The sequence below is a fragment of the Pantherophis guttatus genome, chromosome 1 (assembly GCF_059756535.1).
Source record: "Pantherophis guttatus breed Tessera chromosome 1, ASM5975653v1, whole genome shotgun sequence".
NCBI classification, from domain to species: Eukaryota; Metazoa; Chordata; class Lepidosauria; order Squamata; family Colubridae; genus Pantherophis; species Pantherophis guttatus.
The window spans coordinates 338,183,985-338,204,443 of record NC_142063.1 but is presented as its reverse complement, the minus strand read 5'-3'; the positions used below and the strand labels follow the sequence as shown (position 1 = coordinate 338,204,443).

The 20,459-nt window shown below is 42.4% G+C and overlaps 1 protein-coding gene across 6 annotated transcripts in view; it reads right to left on the bottom strand.

Annotated features, from left to right (window-relative positions):
• NF1 (neurofibromin 1) overlaps positions 1 to 20,459 on the bottom strand; it is a 233,596-nt gene that overhangs the window by 5,193 nt on the left and 207,944 nt on the right. For 4 of the 6 annotated variants that reach the window (XM_060693204.2, XM_060693206.2, XM_060693208.2 and 1 more), the window contains 10 exons: positions 19,790 to 19,916; positions 17,884 to 18,015; positions 16,588 to 16,723; positions 14,501 to 14,667; positions 13,409 to 13,531; positions 11,489 to 11,616; positions 9,792 to 9,892; positions 8,948 to 9,090; positions 7,560 to 7,606; positions 5,468 to 5,684 (listed from right to left, as the gene is read on the bottom strand). In XM_060693204.2, the coding sequence (XP_060549187.2) occupies positions 5,468 to 5,684; positions 7,560 to 7,606; positions 8,948 to 9,090; positions 9,792 to 9,892; positions 11,489 to 11,616; positions 13,409 to 13,531; positions 14,501 to 14,667; positions 16,588 to 16,723; positions 17,884 to 18,015; positions 19,790 to 19,916 (1,321 nt within the window). The remainder of the gene's footprint in view (positions 1 to 5,467; positions 5,685 to 7,559; positions 7,607 to 8,947; positions 9,091 to 9,791; positions 9,893 to 11,488; positions 11,617 to 13,408; positions 13,532 to 14,500; positions 14,668 to 16,587; positions 16,724 to 17,883; positions 18,016 to 19,789; positions 19,917 to 20,459) is intronic. The other 2 variants (XM_060693205.2, XM_060693207.2) reach the window with 1 other exon arrangement.

Below are 20,459 nucleotides of genomic sequence, written 5' to 3'. Positions count from 1 at the left end.
TAGATTCAATAATGGTTTGGATCTGGGTCTCCGTTATGAGAGAGATCCAAACAACTTCACCCTCTTAAACATCAAGATTTTGGAGCTAGGAAGACCACAGAATAAGGTGAGCAATGCTAGCAAAGAAAAACCAGTGAAGAATACATCCATTAAAGTTGGTAACCCAAAGAGCCAAAGGGAACTTCTATTCAGGAGCCCTGGTGGCGCAGGAGTTAGAATGTAGTATTGCAGGCTGACTCTGCCCACAGCCTGGAGTTCGATCCTGACAGGGCTCAAGGTTGACTCAGTCCTCCAGCCTTCTGCAGTCGGTAACACCAGGACCCAGATTGTTGGGGGCAAGATGCTGATGCTATAAACCACTTAAAGAGTGCTGTAAAGCACCATGGGACGGTATATATGTCTGAGTGTTATTGCTATTGCTATTGTTCTGCCTCCGAATACCAGTCCCTGCAGAACAATGGCCAAAAAGATTCCTTGAGTTGGGCCCTTCTGGGAAAAAGTCTGCAGGACTCAACTGGGATCCTTGCCTTTTTCAAACTTCATCATAAGATCTCAATGGGGTGGGATTTCACTGTTTTCTAAGACTCTGCTCTTCCTGTAACAATGATATTATTTGCTAAAATCCAAGACACCAGTCCAGAATGACCTCCGAATCTATGCCTCGGAGGCGCACCAACATTTTGGGGGTGAAGGTTGCACGTGGCACTCCAGGGAAACACTCCCAAAAGTGAATAGGCCAGGGCAGAAACTAAATTTGATGTAAAACTTAAGTAACATTAAAATCACCTAAATTTGTGTTCTCTCCCTGTGTATTTAATAATTTATTTGTTCTACCTCATTTGGTTTGGATTTTATTGAAGTGATGCATTCCACAGGAATAAGAGGCAGGTCAATGCAGATGTGTTGTGTGAAAGAAGGAGGGTGAAGGCAGTTCCTCCGTAATACCGTATTTCCCCGAAAATAAGACCCCGAAAAAGTCTTATATTAATTTTTGCTCCAAAAGACGCATTAGGGCTTATTTTTTTATTAGGTCTTATTTTTGGAGAAATACGGTACTAAATGCATCCATCTGGCTGACAATCTTAACTGGGGCTTATTTTGGGGATAGGACTTATATTACGAGCATCCTGAAAAATCATGCTAGGACTTATTTTCCAGTTGGGTCTTATTTTCGGGGAAACAGGGTAGTTCCCAGGGAACTACTATATAGTAGATGCAGATAGTAGAGTGCTTAGCCTGGCAAGTTTCTATTTATAGGTGTGGCGCAATAAAGAGCTCACCACATGTCTTTCTCGGTTTTAGGGCCTTACATCAATCTTGCCAACTTGAAGCACTGCCATATACTCTGAGAATTATTACCTGTCTTCACTCTCTTTCTCTCACACAACGTATCAGGACTGAGCTGTCTCTTATTCCTCTTGCCATGCATGCCCCCTCCCTCTTGGGAATCCAATCCACTACAGTCCATCATATATGGCAACTTTTGAAGAAAGTATGAGAAATACCCCGGAGGCTTTAGAAGGGAATAGAACTAGAGGTTAAGTGATCTCCATCAGAGATGGAATAGACATCCACTCGAGAACCAATTCATCCTGCTGCTCTTGAACATGCCCTGTCTCTTCAACATGGGAGAGAAGCATTGGGCTCAGGCATTGGAGTTCTGCATTTCCCTTTGTCAAAGGAATCATAGAATCATAGGACCAGAAGGGACCTTGGAGGTCTTCTACTCAAATCCCTTGCCCAAGATAGGAGTCCTTAAATCATCCCACACAAATGTTTGTCCAATCTTTTTTTTTTTTTTGAAAGCAATGGAGCTCCAGGAGACAAGCCGTTCTCACTGACAGGAAATCCCTCCTTATTTCCAGGTTGAATTTCCCTCTGATGAGGTCCCATCCATTGCTTCGTGTCCCACCCTTGGGTGCAATGGAGAATAAATGGACACCCTCCTTCCCTGTGATAAGCCCTTCAACTGGGTAGACATCTTTTGACTAGCCATGTTACCCACACACACACAAAATTCCTTTCATTTTCCCAAAGCAATAGCTCATGCAAGTGGAATGGAACAGATGGAGGGGGAGGAGCAGAAAGAGTTAGAGAATGTGTACCTGGGCGAGGAAGGTTGGATGAAAACGGCTGATTTAGAGCAAGGCAGAGATGCTTCACAGACACAAGATGAGAGAGGTAAGATGAGCGATCAACAGTCAGGATTCGGGGAAAGATACAAAACATTTACTGGACAGGGATAATGTGTACATCTCTCTATCCCTCCCGGTGTCCTTCCCCTGCCCAACTCAAGCAATCATTCTCACTTCTACACAAATCGGATATATGGAAAACCCTCAACACATTTTTGTTTGAACGGTGCACTTTGCAAGAGGAGAAACATTGGAGAAAGCCTGGCTCAGGTCCCAGGAAGAAGCAAGCAAAACCACTCACTTGATGCAGCTATCATATGTCAAAAAGAGACAGTGAAGAAAAAGTTCCTTTTTGCTGTCTCTAGCCCACTGTTTCTCAATCTTGACAACTTTTAAGATGTGTGGACTTCCAGCTCCTAGAATTCCCCAGCTAGCATGACGGTTGAGAAATTCTGGGAGTTGAAGTCCACGCATCTTAAACGTTGCCAAGGTTAAGAAACCCTGTCCTTAGTCTAAAGCAGAGTGTCTTATTGGAACTCCCAAAGAAACCTTAGGTAGACGAAGTAGACACTATTATACATTGAAATAATGGAAAATACTTGTAGCTTGGGTTTTAGATTTTGGCAGTGGTTTGCTCTCCAAAGCTTGTTTCAATTTAGTTTCTGAACGTTTCATTACTAGACTAGGTAACATCATCACAGGATTTTCTTGTCCTATTCTCCTTCGCTTATAAAATGTCTTGTGTGCCAGTTGGGTCAGTTGGTCATGTGATTGGTTGTTCGTTTGGAGCTATATTTAAATTCTGAACAGCAACAGGAGAACCAATCAGCTGCTCAGAATTTAAATATAGCTCCAAATGAACAACCAATCACATGACCAACTGACCCAACTGGCACACAAGACATTTTATAAGCGAAGGAGAATAGGACAAGAAAATTCTGCTGATGACGTTATCTAGTCTGGTAACGAAACGTTCAGAAACTAAATTGAAACAAGCTTGGACAGCAAAGCACTGCCAAAATTATTATACATTCTCCAAAAACTTCCAGGACTCCCAAAATTTTTCATAATTCCTTCTATGATTGAAGCAACCCCATTTGGACAAATCAAGAGATTTTGCCCAGTGTCTTTGACTAAAAGTTTTCCCTCTGCTTCTGATGTAACTTTAGGAAATATAGAGCAGATACTTGGTCCTGCTTCTCGCAGCTGCAGCTCTGAACCTGCCTTCTTATTGGCCATTATTGCTTCAGACATTTACTTTAGGAATCAAAGTTCTGGAAAAATTCCTGCTTTCTCGATTTTTGTTTTTCATGAAAAACCCACTGCCCTCGCCCATCAAAAGAATGACATAGGAATTAACCACATAGAAACAAAAGGTAAGTCAGGGAGAGTTGAAAACCAATTTCTATATTTTTCTTTACAGTAATTCCATGAATGCTTTCAGGTAATGGACAACTGTATTTTACATGGAACAAGAGAGAAATCATGCAGCCACTTCTCACACTGAAATCGGAAGGGGCTTAAACTATTTCTGTGTTCATATAACACAACTAACAAGTCAGCTGGGTAGGGAACAGCAATAATAAGCAAACAAGAAAACACTGTCAAACTCTTCACTAAGGCTGCATTACTATTACTATTAGTCTTCTCATCGTTCCTATCACCCATCTCCTCCCATTTATGACTGCATGACTATAACATTGTTGCTTGTATCGTTAGGATTTATATTTAATGTTTCCTGGTTGCTTATTTGTACCCTATGACTATCATTGAGTGTTGTACCTTATGATTCTTGACTAATGTATCTTGTCTTTTTATGTACACTGAGAGCATATGCACCAAAGACAAACTCCTTGTGCGTCCAATCACGCTTGGCCAATAAAGAATTCTATTCTATTCTATTCTATTCTATTCTATTCTATTCTATTCTATTCTATTCTATTCTATTCTATTCTATTCTATTCTATTCTATTCTATTCTATTCTACTCTACTCTACTCTACTCTACTCTACTCTACTCTACTCTACTCTACTCCTATTCCTATTCCTGTTTCTATTCCTATTTCTATTCTGGTCTGGTCTAGAAGCCTAGTGCCAAATCAACATGATGTATCTTGCTAACCCACTACCTGGGAGAAAATCCAGCTCTTACCAGCTTTCTAGAAAGCGAAGAGATTGCAAGCTTGTTGGATTACCAAGGGAAAGGATGTTTCACGGCACAGGAGCTGCTACAGAAAAGAAATGCTTCCTAGCTACCACTAGATGGCGATATTTGAGGGAAGAAAGGGACCTGGAAGGTGACTGTCACTCTTAACTTGGCTGCTGGGGCCTACCCAAAGATGCTTTTTCAAGAGACAACTGGACTTTCTTGTTTTTTCTTCTGAAGACGTTTTGCTTCTCATCCAAGAAGCTTCTTCAGCTCTGACAGCTGAAGAAGCTTCTTGGATGAGAAGCAAAATGTCTTCCAGTTGTTCAGTCGTCTCCTGAAAAAAAGCACCTTTGGGAAAACCATAACCTGGATGACTGAGAATCTCTACAGACTGCTAGGGGTCTAATTAAGGAACTTCAAAGAAAAAAAAGAAGACCTCTACCAACACTGACAGGGCAAGCCACTAGTACACTATAAATAGAGAGCAAACCCTATTCCAGGGGTGGGCAACTATGGCCCTTTTATGACTTGTGGCCTTCAACTCCCAGAATTCCTGAGCCAGCCATGTTAGCTCAGGAATTCTGGGAATTGAAGTCCACAAGTCATAAAAGGGCCATAGTTGCCCACCTCTGCCCTATTCCTTTCTAGCATTGAAGGTATTACCTGGTTGGGTAATGAAACGTCTACAAGAAAACTACCAAGCTCAGAGAGCACCAAGGACTCCCACAGCTGCATCACCGAACTGGATAATTGCACTGCAAAGCTTATTTTGTATGGTAATAGGCGTGAGTTAGGAACAAGCCCCAATTTGTTTTAGGCAAGAATATTATATTTTTGAAGGTAAAAATAATCTGTGACTCTGTACCTGTGCAACTAGCTGATCCTCCAATTATCACACAACCTTTAAAAATACTAGTAAGGGAAAGATGAAGAATAGTGTGGGGACACCATCAATTCTGATGTTCTGGCTATGTATTCACCGGAAACTAAATATATTAGTTGATTCTTCAATCCAAGCTGATGGGTCTCCTTAAATAAGTGGGAGTGCCAAACCTACTGAAGATGGGACTTCTGGTGCAATGGGTGAGAGAAAGGATCCAACACCCACTACCCAAGGACCCAATGGCTCAAACCAGAATTGGAATGGGATGGACCTCAGATTGAGAAATGGATGGCAAACTGACCTGGGGAATGCTGGGAAGTTGCAAGTGAGGTCATGGAATTTGAAAGGTTCAGGTTTGCAGTGATGCTGAGCTGGCTCTGCACTGCAGGAGGGTAAGGAGATGTTGGGGTTAGAAGGGACTCTTCACTGATTTCCTCATCCATTCCAGGCAAGTAGGTATCGATCAAGGCGTCAAGGAACTTCACAATCAGCTCAGCATAGTCGGGTATTTGACTTTGCTAGAAGAAAATGAAAAAAGAATGAACTTCCTATTTCTTGTTTGTTCTTTTGCTTTTGGTGGTGTCCTTGGTGGTTTCTGAGCTTTTTTTTTTTTTTTTCCTTGCAGATGTTTCGTTACCCAACTAGGTAACATAATCAGTGCTGGAAGAGAGTGGCTTCTGTTCTCTGTTTATGCATAAGTAGCCTGCCCTGTTGATATGGGTGAGAATTGTCTTGGTGCCTCCTTGGTTAGTCTGTTGGCTCAAGGAACCACCAAGAAAACTTCCACCAACTAACAGGATAAGCCACTAGAACAGTGGTTCTCAACCTTCCTAATGCTGCGACCCTTTAATACAGTTCCTCATGTTGTGGTGACCCCCAACAATAAAATTATTCCTAAAATCATTGAAAATATGTGTTTTCCGATGGTCTTAGGTGACCCCTGTGAAAGGGTCATTCGACCCCCAAAGGGGTCCCGATCCACAGGTTGAGAACCACTGCACTAGAATATAAACTCTCCTCCCTTCTAAAACTGATGATGTTACCTAGTTGGATAGTGAAACCTGTACAAGAAAACATCCAAGTTCAGAGACCACTAAGGACCCCATAAGTTCAACGTTGAGCTACAAATATTTTTCTTTTATCAGAATCATTCCCTCCCCCCCTTTATCTTAATCAATGGATCCCACACTTCCCAAGAGGTCTTCTCCAACTGGGACAACTCCTTTTACCCCTTGCCAACGTCAAAGGACTCCAGATCTAAGGCCAAATCTCCTCCAGCTAAAGGAACAAATGGTCAGCCAGAAACTACATGCTCTGAATCAAGCTCTTTGAAAAAAGTCAACTGGACTGCACGTGGTTACGTTCTTAATTATTTGACTTTTCCACAAAATAGGGAGAAAAAAACCAACGTTCAACTACTTTTTATATATTTCTGATGGTACCTATGTCAGTTTTTTAGGCTACCAAAACTTCATGTGTTATGAAATATATAATTGGACTTCAGGTGCATAGGTCATAATGGATAGAACCTCTCAGTTAAAATAAGATTTTTTAAAAAATAGGAATATGATTACCTAACACCACCCACTTCAGAAATCAGGTTTCTTTGTTTCTACCAAGTCAGAGTCAATCTGAGGTTGTGTCCATCCAATGTCACCTTGGTAGCAAAATAATTTCTAATATAGCATGTTAAGCTAATGGTTCATGGCTCAGTAATTCTAGATGGCTGTTAAGGAGAGTCCTCTGGAGAAAGGGGTGCTTGGGTTTCAGCTGTGACTAGATATTTGTCATCTGGCATAACAAGGGGCCAAGAAAAGGAAAGAGAGAGAGGCCTGCCATTATGATGGGTGAACGAGGACCAGCAAGGCAAAGCATGGCACGATGGACTGGACCTAGATGAAGAATAGACTGCCTAGCAATGCTTGAGGCATCCATTGTGACTTGACCTACAATATTTGGAGCTGGGGTAAAATGCTATTGGTTTCGGCCGGTTCGCTAGAACCGGAAGTAAAACATTCTACTGGTTCGCCATTTCGCATGTGGCCCCACTGCAAATCGTTAGTAAAGGTTAGTAGAACCCACCCCTGATGCCCATGGTCAAAATTCACAATATATGAACATGATATATGATATCATATGATATATATGACTATAAAATATTTCAAGGCTGAAAACTTCCAAATCAGAAACATCCATTGCAAGATCAGAACAGCTAGTTGGCCCCCCTCCTCACCCCCCCCCGGTCCCCAGAACTGCTCTGAGATTAGGTTTTTTCTAGTGACTACTGATAATTTCCTTATTAACCTCCAGTGGGACTCGCCCTTTCACATCCACTCTGATTTTACCAAGACCACCATGTGGCATTCAGTCTGAAAGAAGCCCAAATCACTCACCTTAGAAAATGGTCCTGCAAACCTCCACAAACCGTTAAATCCAAAACCTGGAAATCAACAGCAGCAGCAACAGAGAGAGAGAGTAGTTTTATTAGGAAAATGATGAGAGAAATCTAACTGCCACATAATCCGCAATCATTCCTTCTTATTCTTTAGTTGAAGCCTGGTCTACATATCCTGATTACCGTATTTTTCGGAGTATAAGGCGCACCTTAGTTTTTGGGAAGGAAAATGGGGGGGGGGGAAAATTCAGTCTACCAGGAAATCAAAGCTGGCTAGGGAGTTCTGGGAGTTGAAGTCCGCCAGGCTTAAAGTTGCCAAGGTTGGAGACCCCTGATACAGACAATGGATTCCAATTCTCAGTGGGGGAATACAAAGCCTTTTCAAGAGGTGACTCTCTGGCCTTCAGTGAAAGGGAGCCCAGAAGCTCCTAGGATCAGGCATTCCACTACTGTATCAAACTTCCTTCCCCTTCTCAAAAGTGCTGTTGGTCCAAATGGAGAATGAAAAAATCCATCCCTCAAAGAAGCCTTTTGGTGTTTTATTACAAGTCACTTTACTATACAGTTTTCTTTTGAAAGGTAGCCCAAGGTACCTATGAAAGAGATTTTTTAAAAATACAGTTTTAAATGTTTAAATTTTATTTATTAAGTTTATATGCCATCCAACAAGGGGTGGGCTTCAAAAATTTTGAAGGGGTTCTCTGCCCGGTTGTTGGGTGGGTGTGGCTATGGTGGGTGTGACCTAGTCGGCCTCCTGCACCACGGTGGGGGGAGCATTTTTGCCCTCCCCAGGCTCTGGAGGCTTTTCTTGAGCCCCCAGGAGGGTGAAAATGGCCTCCCCAGGCTCCGGAGGCTGGAAACTTCCCGTACTTCCAGTAGGCCTGTTTTTCTCCCTCCCCGAGCCTCCATGCACGCCCTGCACTTACCTGCATCCAAAACAGGCCGGGTGGGGACTCCTGGGAGGGGTGGGGTGGGTGGGGCCAGCCAGAACTGGGATTTGAGGGTTTTCCGAACTGCACAGAATCTTAGCTAGAGGTTCTCCTGAACCCCTGTGAACCCCCAGCAGCCCACCCCTGCACCCAATTCACTGTTTTGAGTGACTCTAGGCCTCAAAATCACAACAATGTTTCTCAACGTTGGCCACTTCAAGATGTGTGGACTTCAACTCCCAGAATTCCTTGGCCAGCTTTGCTGGCTGGAGAATTCTGGATGTTGAAGTCTACACATTTGAAACTGGCCAAGGTTGAGAAACACTGGCTTTACATGCTATAAAGAACAAATATTGGAAGGAATACCTAAAATAGTCTTATATAATCTATATCTCAGCAGACCTTTCCCTTCCCCCACTGCCCCGCCAAGTTCTTTAAGGAGTTGTAAGATACATACTCTGCAGATAAGACGTCTGGTACTGTGGCGGAGATTCTTCATGGTAAACCACACTCTGAACAATCCCATGAATGGGATTCAATAAATTTGGATCCTGACATTGCGATAAGAGAGTATTTATCTTGAAGTCCAATAAATTGTGCCTAGACAACAAAATATACTCAATGCGTGATCAGATTATCTCCTTCAGGTTTTTACTGCAGCAAATAATTGGGTTTTCAAGGGTGTTTATCCAGCAAAGTTTTTATAACAATATAGAAATGAGTATTGACATAGAAATGGTTGTGAAAGTCAATTATTCTTGCCAGGGAATTTCATTTCCAGTGCTAGTTAGACAACTCCATCAAACCTTTTAAGCCCCGCACCAAACTACAATCACTAAAATTCTAGGGTGCAGGTGTAGGTAGATAAACCCACAATAATCATATTCATCTCCAAAGCCAGCTCTATTTTTTTTTAATCTATAATCCCAACAGCTATACTATACTGTTCTTGGAAACTGCATGACAAATTTGGGTGGGTTTTTGGAGGATCCCACAATTGTTGGGCTGGGAGAATTCTGGTAATTGAAGTCCACCCATGGCCTGAAATGACTAAAGTTGAGAAACGCTATTCTAAAAGGCTGTTTCAGGCATCACACAATTTAAAACTTGAGCAAGTTTGCAGGGACTCCTGTAATATTTATGTCCTACCAAATATATATATACTGTACATCACATTCTTTTCTTTCTGCCTGCACAATTTCAAGTGAATTCCTCCAGAGCCAGGGAGACTTCAAAAATCACATCTCGCAGATTATTTTTTTGGCAAGGAAATTACTTCCTTTGAAAAACCCAACACTTACACAACAGGAAAGACCTTTGGGAAAACCACACTGGCTTCTGCTAAATACTCGTACAGGATTCGCTGGTCAAACTCATCTGCTGTGTACTTCACTAACGTTGCCTGTCCAAAGACAAAAGTGGGAGAGGGAAGAGAAGAAAGGAGAAACATCAGCTTGCAATTTCTAATCAGCTATTAAGATTAAATCAACTATAGTTGCAGACAGAAGATAGTCAAAACGGGCAGCTCTTAGATCACACAGACACAGAACATACGGTAGAATGATAAGAGGTGGAAGGAAACTCAGAGATCTTCTAGTCAAACCCTGTTTAAGGCAAGAGACCTTATACCAGTGATGGCGAACCTTTTCGGCACCAAGTGTTGAAAAGGGAGCACTTCGCGTGCATGCTTGTCAGGGCCGTGACCAGGAAGAGGAGCTGCCCAGGAGGCATGTGCGTACCAGCTAAGGTACTTCTGGTTTCCGGCGTGCGCATGCGCGCCAGCCAGCAAGTCTTCTGGCTACCGCCATACATGCGCACATGCTCATCGGATGGCCGGTGCGCATGCTCACGCCAGAAAACAGAAGACCAGCTCTTCCGGTTTCCAGCACTGCCGCACGCACAAAGGCCAGCTGATCATTGTGTGTGCATGCGCGCCAGAAACTCGGAAGAGGAACGGGTGATGCCACGCGTGCTAGGTGACATGGCTCCGTGTGCCACTTCGGGCACACGTGCCATTGTTTCGCCATCACGGTCTTAGACCATCCAGGGGAAATAGTTGTCGACGCTATTTTTGAAAACCTCCAGTGATGGAGCACCCACAAGCTATGCCATTGATTCCTTGTTTTCACTGTCAAGAAATTTCTCCTTACTTCTAGGTTGGACCTCTCTTTAACCAGCTTCCACCTGTTACTTCTTGTCCTGCCCTCTGGTGCTTTGGAGAATAGATCAATCCCCTCTTCTATGTGACAGCCCCTCAAGTATTGGAAGACAAGACAATCATGTTCCCCCAAATCCTTCTCTTCAAGAGGCTAGATGTATCTAGTTTCCTCAACCATTCATCACATGATTTAGCCTTCAGACCCTTTATCATTCTCTGTTGCTCTTCTCTGCACACTTTCTAGAGCCGGGGTGTCAAACTTGATTTCATTGAGGGATGTATCAGGGTTGTGTTTGACCTTGGGGGCCTGGGGTGGGTGTGGCCAGGGTGGGCGTGGCCAGCTTGATGTCACTTGTGGTGAGGGCACCTGTGGTGGCCCAAGCACTCTGCCAGAGAAAACGGGTTCCCAAGTTCCGTTTTTGGCTGCGACGGCCTCCTGCAACCCTCTGCCAGCAAAAACAGAGCTCGGGAGGGCCGCACATGGCTCTGTTTTTATTGGCAGAGCCACCATTGGCCGGTTCTTCTCTGTTTCCAGGGCGACCCTGCGGGTCAGATCTAAGCATCCCGTGGGCCGGATCCTTGAGTTTGACACCCTGTCCTAGAGCATCTTTTTTGTATTGTATACGTATGCCATCCTAACATGTTTTGCTCCTCAGGCTACCCTGTTTTGTGCAGAAATGCTTGATTAGGATTTGTGTACTTTCCTTTCCGTAAGTCCCCCAAAGTAAGGACTTTCTGGAACAGGTCTCCTTAGGAAAGGGACCTCCAACCATTGCAGTTGTTATTCTTCAAGCAATATTTCCAGGAGGGATCATCATGTGACCTGGATTATATACTTACAAGGACAGTCAGCAGCAGAGCTTGGATTTTGGGATCAGTGAGGACTTCCTCATCTAGGAGGACATTAGACTCGGATACAGATACTTTACGGAGATGGGGATGCTGTTGGGGTGATATCCTTTGTGTTTCTGCAGGAAGGAACCCATGGGTTATAACCAGGGATAGCAAGAATAGACAACAGCTCTAATGTTCTAGGTCAAGGGTTTTCAACCTTGGCAACTTTATGCCTTGTGGACTTCAACTCCTAGAATTCCTCAGCAGCACATGCTGGCTGAGGAATTCTGGGAGTTGAAGTCCACGAGGCATAAAGTTGCCAAGGTTGGAGACCCCTGTTCTAAGTAATGCTCCCTCAATAACTATGAGACACACTGAAGTTTCGAATGAAAGAGTTGGGGAGACCGCTGAGGATTCAGGTCCAATCTTATCTCAACCATGGAACATCTCTGTAGCTCAGACCAACAGTCATTGCTGTAACCAGACTGGCAAAAGGCCCATTTGTCTGCGAGTGTCTTTCACACAGTTTTACTTATTTGTTAAATTTATTTGTCACCTCTCTTGCCATGGAGCTTCTCTAGGCAGCTTACAACAAAAAGGAAGTAAGATAACAGAACAATAAAATAAACAATGCTGACATCTCATAACATGCAAGTGCTTTTATTCTCATTTAAGCATTTCGATTAGTAGGGCCTGGTGGCTCAGCAGACTAAAAGCATTGTGATTAACACCAGCTGTCTGCAATTACTGTAAGTTTGAATCTCACCAGGCTCAAGGTTGACTCAGCCTTCCATCCTTTCTAAGGTAGGTAAAATGAGGACCCAGTTTGTGGGGGCAATAAGCTGACTTTGTATAAATATATACAAAAGTATGAAGGCTATTGCTTAATGCATTGTAAGCCGCCCTGAGTCTCTGGAGAAGGGCGGCATATAAATCAAATTAAAAAAAGAAAGTGAGATCTATTTTATACTTCTGTAAGGTCTCTGATTTTAGGCAGAAGCCAATGAACAATTTCTACTTCATGGTTCTCTCTCATGAAACGGGAGGAAGAAATTCTCCAGTGTACCTTTAAAATCTTTTCAGAGGGTGCTACGCAGAGCAGATACTGTTGTGACCCAGGCCCAAGTAGGTAGTATTAGACGCAAAGAGTTCCAAAACAAACAGACTATATTAGAACAGCTGAGAATTAACTCATTCTCAGCGTAGTCCAAACTAAATTAAACCAAATTCTTCTTAACACAAATTCTTCAGTCTAATTACCAACCTTGGTATAATTAGGCAAACTGCCAAAGGCTTTTCTTGGCAGCAGTTCAGAAACAGAAGATGCTGACAAGAAAGAAATACATCCAAACACGAAGCAAATCTCTCAACGGCTGTTTGAGAGGCCAAGAGCCATTGCTGGTCTTTTAAACCTTATGGGAGGGGCCAATAATCTCTTGGCCCTACTCCCCAGTTGTTCTCTTTGCTGTAGCTACTCTTGCCTTCTGGCAGCTCTTCTCATATGTGCACTAGGGACAGGCTCCTCCTGTTCCTCTGCCTCTCTGCTGTCAGCCTCTGGAGGCTCCAAAGTCCACACATCACTCCCCAATGGCCCTGGCCCCATCTCTGCCTCCGACGCAGAGCCCTCATCCAGGCCTTCCCCAGCCTCCAGGACTGGCCCCTGTTCTACCTCAACCTCATCGCTGTCCAACTCCGCTGCCTGCTCCTCAGGCTGCTGGCGGACCACAACAGATTCGGGTGTGAGATCCACTACACAAATTAATTCCAACCTTGGGAACTTTGCTATATTGTGGATTTGTTTGTATTGGCAGATTTTACTGTATTCTAGCATACCACGTGAGCAATAGCAAAATAAATAATTGTATAAGGCATTCAATTAAATATACGCAGCAATTAGCTCTTCGGCCATTCTGCTTGAAGTCTTACCCATTTCATAATCATTTTCTGCTACTCTCCTCATTTTTGGAGGTGTGGTGATCCCGGATTCCATTTCTTGTCTTTTAGGGGCTTTTGTGTCCGACACTAAGTGGTCAAAACTTTTTCGGGTACCTATCAAAAAATTGAAACCAGTTAAACTTGTTTGCTCCTATATGCCACTCCTGTGCAGTCCTTGGTGTTATCTGAGCTTGGTTGTATCCTTGTGGACGTTTCATTACCCAACTACATAGGTAACACCATCAGTGGACACCAAGCACAGAGAGAACTAAGGACTCCACAGTTCAACCTTGAACTACATATGTTCTCTTCTATTGGAATCCACTTTGCAACCTGGATAAACAGCAATTGCAAATAATAGTTTGTGGTTCAAAGAATACTGGCAAAAAATTAAGCAGGGTTTCCTTTTTCAGCGACAGCAGGATCCATGGGCTGCGAAGTGGCAGCCTGTGGAACTGAAGCGTTAATGTAGGGAATATGAGATAACACGATTTTAAGATTCCATCAATGTTCCACCCCCTCTAATTAATACAGGTAGTCCTCGACTTACAACCGTTCATTTCACAACGGTTCAATGTTACAATGGCCTTGGAAAAAGTGATCTAATGACCTGAATTTGCACTTACGACCGTCGCACCACCCCACAGTCACTTGATCGCAAGTTGGGCGCTTGGCAACTGGCTCGCATTTATGACTGGTTGCAGCGCCCTGCGGTCATGTGATTGTGATTTGCGACCTTTTTTGCCGATTTCCAGCAAAAAAAAAAAAAAAAAAAAAAAAGCCAGTTGGGGAAGCTGGATTTGTTAATGATTATGTGACAAACATAACCTCCGCGGTGATTCACTTAACCAAACTGCCGTAAAAACTGTCGTAAAATCGGGTCCAACTCGATTTACGACCGCAACAACTTACGACGGGAATTCTGGTCCCAATTGTGGTCGTAAGTCGAGGAATACCTGTACAGAAAACAAAAGGTATATTTGATGAGAACGTCTAAAGCAAGTTTGCAAATAGGCCTTTGTCTGTTCTGGTCGTGTTAATGCCTGGCCAAAATCTTTGTGGTTAAAAGAAGATTTGACACACCCAACCAACCTAGCAGCTTTTTAGTGTTGGCTTGAGAAGGCTGTCCCATATCCAGGCTCATGGATTTCCTTGTGCGGGGACTGATCTGCCCAACAGTTGGGTAACTAGCAGCAAGATGTCTGTCAGAGTTCTTGGGAGAAGACCAGGGCTGGTTTTCTCTTAGTGTCCTAAAGAAAAAAAAGAAAGTAGTCATATCTATATCATCTCTCTCTCTCTCTCTCCCTCTCTCTCTCTCTCTCTCTCTTCGTCTGTCTGTCTGTCTGTCTGTCTATCTATCTATCTATCAGCACAGCCAGACATTAGACAGACAACGTGATGGCACAAGATGGCACCCACTCAGTACCTTACATCTAGTGCTTTGGCTCTCTCTTGCTTTGGCCCGAATGTGGGAAGAGAGATGATTCAAGGCCACAATGGATCTGAGCATTTCACCAAGACATAACTGGAACAAATACGTTGATGCTATGGACTTAATGATGCCATCATACAAGTGATGCTAATGATGGAATTCATCATTTGCTTGATGATATCATGACACATGTCACATCGTTTACTCTCTTTCACCTCAGCAGATGCCCAGGTTCTACTACTGCTGCTTTATTCTCTGTTCTACTAGGCTCCCTCAGAAGGAGAGATGAGATAAGTAATGATGCAGTTTATTTGGGGCCTAGACAATGAATGAATGTCAGTGAAGAAAACATGTCTTGCTTTAAGGTAATCTGAAAGCAGTTTGTTGAACATTTATTCAGTGAAACTATGAATTAAAGTGATGTGTCATGTTATGAATGGTTTGTTCAGGACAAGCTTCTAACCTTCAAGGAGAAGGAATTCAGAAAGATACAAAGCAAGGCTCTGTCTGTCTCCGAGTATGATTCTGGCTTGTTCAAACAAACAGCAACTTCGCACAATAGCTGTTTACACATGAATCGCTAAACCACAAACCAGTCAACCTACATCTTACCAGTATATGAATATCCAGACTTTCTGATTCTGCGACTGGGGTTACACAATATGGAGACTGTGGAGTTCTTGGTGTTTGCTTGCAACTGTTCTATTACCCAGCTAGGTGGCATCAGCAGCAGCAGCAGAACTGATGATATTACCTAGTTGGGTCATGAAAGGTCTGCAAGCCAACAACCAAGCTCAGAGACCACCAAGAAGCACCAATTCAACTCCAAACTATAGATATTCTCTTCTATTGAAACATGTAGATTAATAGAATGAAGTAGAATAATTTATGGTTTAGCATATTATGAGAAACCAATCAGATTACTGTGTGAACCAGGCTCTCATCTATAATTTATTTCAGCAGAGCATGTCTTGTAAATACAGCCATTAGGTTACGTTAAAAATATTCTGTAAACTCAACCCAGGAAACGGAATTCAGTTACCCTGGTTAAACTAACTATGATTTAGCATATTGTCTGAACACCTTGGTAGTACAGTGGTCTAAAGCACCCTGTTATTAAGACCAGCTGCCTGCAATTACTGAAGGTTTGAATCTCACCAGGCTCAAGGTTGACTCAGCCTTCCATCCTTTCTAAGGTAGGTAAAATGAGGACCTAGATTGTGGGGGCAATAAACTGACTTTGTATAAAACATACAAAAGGATGAAGGCTATTGCTTAGCACATTGTAAGCCGCCCTGAGTCTCCGGAGAAGGGCGGCATATAAATCAAATTAAAAACAAACAAACAAAAACAAAACAAAACACAGCAAGCATATATGAATCTAGCTAGTGAAATACCATGCTCGAGTCTTCCAGGGTCAAGTCCTTTACAGCCATTTTATTCTCCCAGAATAATTTTAGTTGCAAGTAATTTTGTCTTTTACCTCCCCATTTCCCCCCCCCCCGTGTCATAAATCATTTAGCCATAAATTATAAAATGTAATTTACAAAAACAAACAAATTTTCTCCCGTCTGGAGAGTAACATGTGGGTTGAAGTGTCTTTCCTTCTTAAATGTCATTTTGCACCGAAGAAACCGCATCAAGGGACAGATGTCTGTGTTTAACACACAATTCTATTAAGATAGGATATTACAGAGGTGTCCATATCCTCTAATAAAGTTTTCAAAACTCCACTGACCTACAACTGGCTTCATTGTGGTGTATGGGATATGTCTCCATAGGAACGTTTTCCATTGAAATATCCGTCAAGAGGAGCGATTTCCTATGCTTTAAACTGCATCGGCTCCTAACTTCCTCGGACATGGTTAGCAGAGCTGAACAGACAAAAGGAAGCACAAGAAATGTTCAAAGGATATTTGGCATATTTCACATTCTTCTTCCAAACAGCAGAGACAGCATTCTTCTTCTAGTATTTAGTGAAAACTCACTATCAACTATGGCAGGGGTCTCCAACTGTGGCAACTTTAAGACTTGTGGACTTCAACTCCCAGAGAAGAAGAAATAAAAATAAAATTCGAGGGCGCCACTGCACTGCCAATTCTCCACTGTGACAAAGTTCTAAGATCCTAAAGCATGACATGACTCTTGTTAAATCCTCAACAAAAGATCCCCCCCCCACAACATTTTTATAAATGCCTTTACATCTTGGCAAACTCTCCAAATGATTTTGGCAATCTGACTCTGGGTTCCCATGTGATGACAATGCCTACATTTAGAACCTCAAAGGAATACTGAAATCTCACAAGAGTTGGCTACTTCATAATATTTCAGTCTGTATTTTTATATCATTATTTCAATGGAGGGGTGCAGATACTGTTTTAGGGTCACTGGGTGCTGTGATGATGACTCTCGTCTTAAAAGAAAAGGCTTGTAGACCTAAATGGGTATGGGTAGTTCTTGACTTAATGACACAATTGAGGCCAAAATTTCTGTTGCTAAGCGAGACAGTTGTTAAGTGAATTTTGCCCCATTTTACAACCTTTCTTGGCCCAGTTGTTAAGTGAATCACTGCAGTTATGAAGTTAGTAACTCGGTTGTGAAATGAATCTGGCTTCCTCATTGATTTTACTGGTCGGAAGGTCGTAAAAAGTGATCAGATGACCCTGGGACTCTGCAACTGTCATAAATATGAATTGGTTGCCAAACATCTGATTTTTGATCACGTGACCATGGGGCAGCTGGAAGTTGAAGTCCACCTACCTTAAAGTTGCCAAGACTGAGAACCTTGCAATATAGTGAAAATATTCAAAGAGGGTCTCTAAGTTATTATAGCTAGGAATGGGGAGATCGAGTAAGGGTTGAGATCAATAGCTTTTCCATTTTAGGCAGTTATTACTATTATACGTAGACTGGCTCCCTCCTTTTGGCAGCTCACATTTTGTTATGAATTGAGAGGGATGCTTTCAACGCTGTGTATTACCCAGTTTGGGTTGGACTGGATTGGATACAAACCTCATAGATTTGGGGTTTTTACCTGCAAGGTAAGCCACACTCTGGGTATTCACCTCAAACTTATCACAGTTCCTATGTTTGTTAACCAGAGCGAGGAGTGTGTGCAGAATCCTTACTGTTCTTGCTACTATGGTCGGAGATGGATGCCGGTAACCTAGTGAAATAAACAATCAGGTGTTAAACGATCAGGTATCTGCAGAGAAAGAAAAGCGTCAGTTGAAAAGTGGGAAAATGTCTTAAAGAGATGGTGCATAAACTTAAATGGACACTCAGAAACTGGGATGGGAGTTGAACAGGTTTACCCATGCAGTGAAAAATGGACTTGAGTAACCTGAAGGGCACGTTGCTAATTGTCATAACCAAAAGGAATAAGCATTGATTGTGCAAAGTTGGCAATACTAAGCACTAATTTTTAGTGGTCTCCAAAGTTAATGTGAGTCTCTGGAAAGACAGCAAACATGTAGTTACTGCAAGTAATCAAGCTTTAGAATCTGGGTTTCTGGAGGGAAAAAGTTGGAGAGATGGATGGCATATAAATACAGGTAGTCCTTGATTTAAAACAGTTCATTTAGTGACCAAAGTTACAATGGCACTGAAAAAAGTGACTTATGGCTGTTTTTCACACTTACGACCTTTGTAGCATCCCTTTGATCATTGATGTGTCCCAAGGTCATGGGATCATCTTTTGCAATCTTTTGATAAGCAAAGTCAATGGGGATGCCAGCTTCATTTAATGACCATGTTACTAATTTATCAACTGTGGTGATTCACTTAACAGCTGTGGCAAGAAAGGTCGTAAAATGGGGCAAAACTCACTTAACAAATGTTTCACTTAATAACAGAAATGTTGGGCCCAATTGTGGTCATAAATCGAGGACTACCTGTAAATAAAATGCTATGCATTTTTGAGGCTTTTGCACAAAAGGAAGAAGGGTTGTTGACCCGAATTTAAAGTCCCAAGTTGTAATGAAGGGAAACTGAATTAATTGTGTTGTTGCTTGTCAGGGGGTATGTCACATCAATCCCAAGAGAATGCGAGGCCACTACACTACAAGATGGGAAAACCAGAATGATTTCTAAGTGCAATTCCTCCTTGAAAGCAGAAAATTAGCAGTTTAGAGGGAAAAAGTCCACTCTAGCCAGTATCTTGTGATGCTACTTCTTTATTTACATTTACATATATTTTTTCACTAATTTGTTTTTCTATATGTAATCTGAAAGAGTGAGGACTAGATTTGATACACTGGTTAAGGCATCAGGCTAGAAACTGGGAGGCTGTGAGTTCTAGTCCCGCTTTAAGCACAAAGTCAGCTGGCTGATCTTGGCCAGTCACTCTCTGTTGGCCCTAGGAAAGAGGCGATGGCAAACCACTTCTGAAAAACCTTGCCAAGAACACTGCAAGGACTTGCTGAGGCAGTCTTTGAGAATCGGACACGATTGAATGCAAGAAAAAAAAATCTGAAAGAGAACAATCTATTCTACCATCTTGAATTCTAAAGCAAGGCACAAGGAGGAGAAAAGTGGGCAACCACTTTGGCCTCTAACACATAGCAACAATTTCCCTTTGTAATCCAGAAACAACTCTTGAACAATAAACAGCTCTCCCCTTTGCACAAATGACCCAAGTCTCAAACCAGGGCTTTTGTCTGTGAAAACAGTGTCTTTTCCTGAAGTGCATCTCAGTTTCTATCACAAAAGTTCCTTTCAGCCTATTAATTCTAGGGGTGTTTTTTTTCTCTCTTTCCCTCTCCAGCCTCTCTCTTCAGTATCTTCTGTTCCCCTTCGAGGAACTCTAAAGTGCTCTAAGGTCCTCTTCTGAGGCAATTTCATAGGCACAGTATACAGAATTCCTACCACAAACAATGCTGTTGTGTACAGTTGACAGGGCCTGACAGCAAGAAAATTAAGCCACCGCATTGCCTTCCTACCTTTTAGCAGATGTCCCACAAGTGCAAAGTTGAAGTTGGAGTTGAAATTGAGTCCCACAAAATGGTCCATCTGCTTACAGTGCCACTCTAGAGGCCTCCTGATCTCCATGAAGACTTCCTCGGGGCTCTGTCCGGGAAGAGGCCAACGTACAGGCATCAGACACTCAAGTCAGAAAAAGACCCATGCTTCATCTCGATTCATTCCAGGTAGGTCACTCATCAAGTAACTCATAAGAAGAAAATATTTGTAGCGCAGGTCTGAACTGTGGAGATCTTGGTGTTCTCTGAGCTTGGTTGTTTGCGTACAGGTATTTCATTACTCAACTAAGTAACATCATCAGCGGACACCAAGCACAGAGAGAACCAAGGATTCCACAGTTCAGCTCTGACCTATTTAGGTTCTCTTCCTGTGGAATCCACATTGTATCCGGAATAAACAAGGATTGCAAATAACAGTTTGGGATTCAAAAAACACAAGTAATTGCCATATTTTTCAGACTATAATTTAATTTAATTTAATTTAATTAATTAAATTTATATGCCGCCCCTCTCCGAAGACTCAGGGCGGCTCACAATACATTTAAAAAATCATTATAAAAAGACATTGAAAAATTAAAAAAATTAAAAACATTATAAGACGCACTGGAGTATAAGACGCACCAAGATTTTG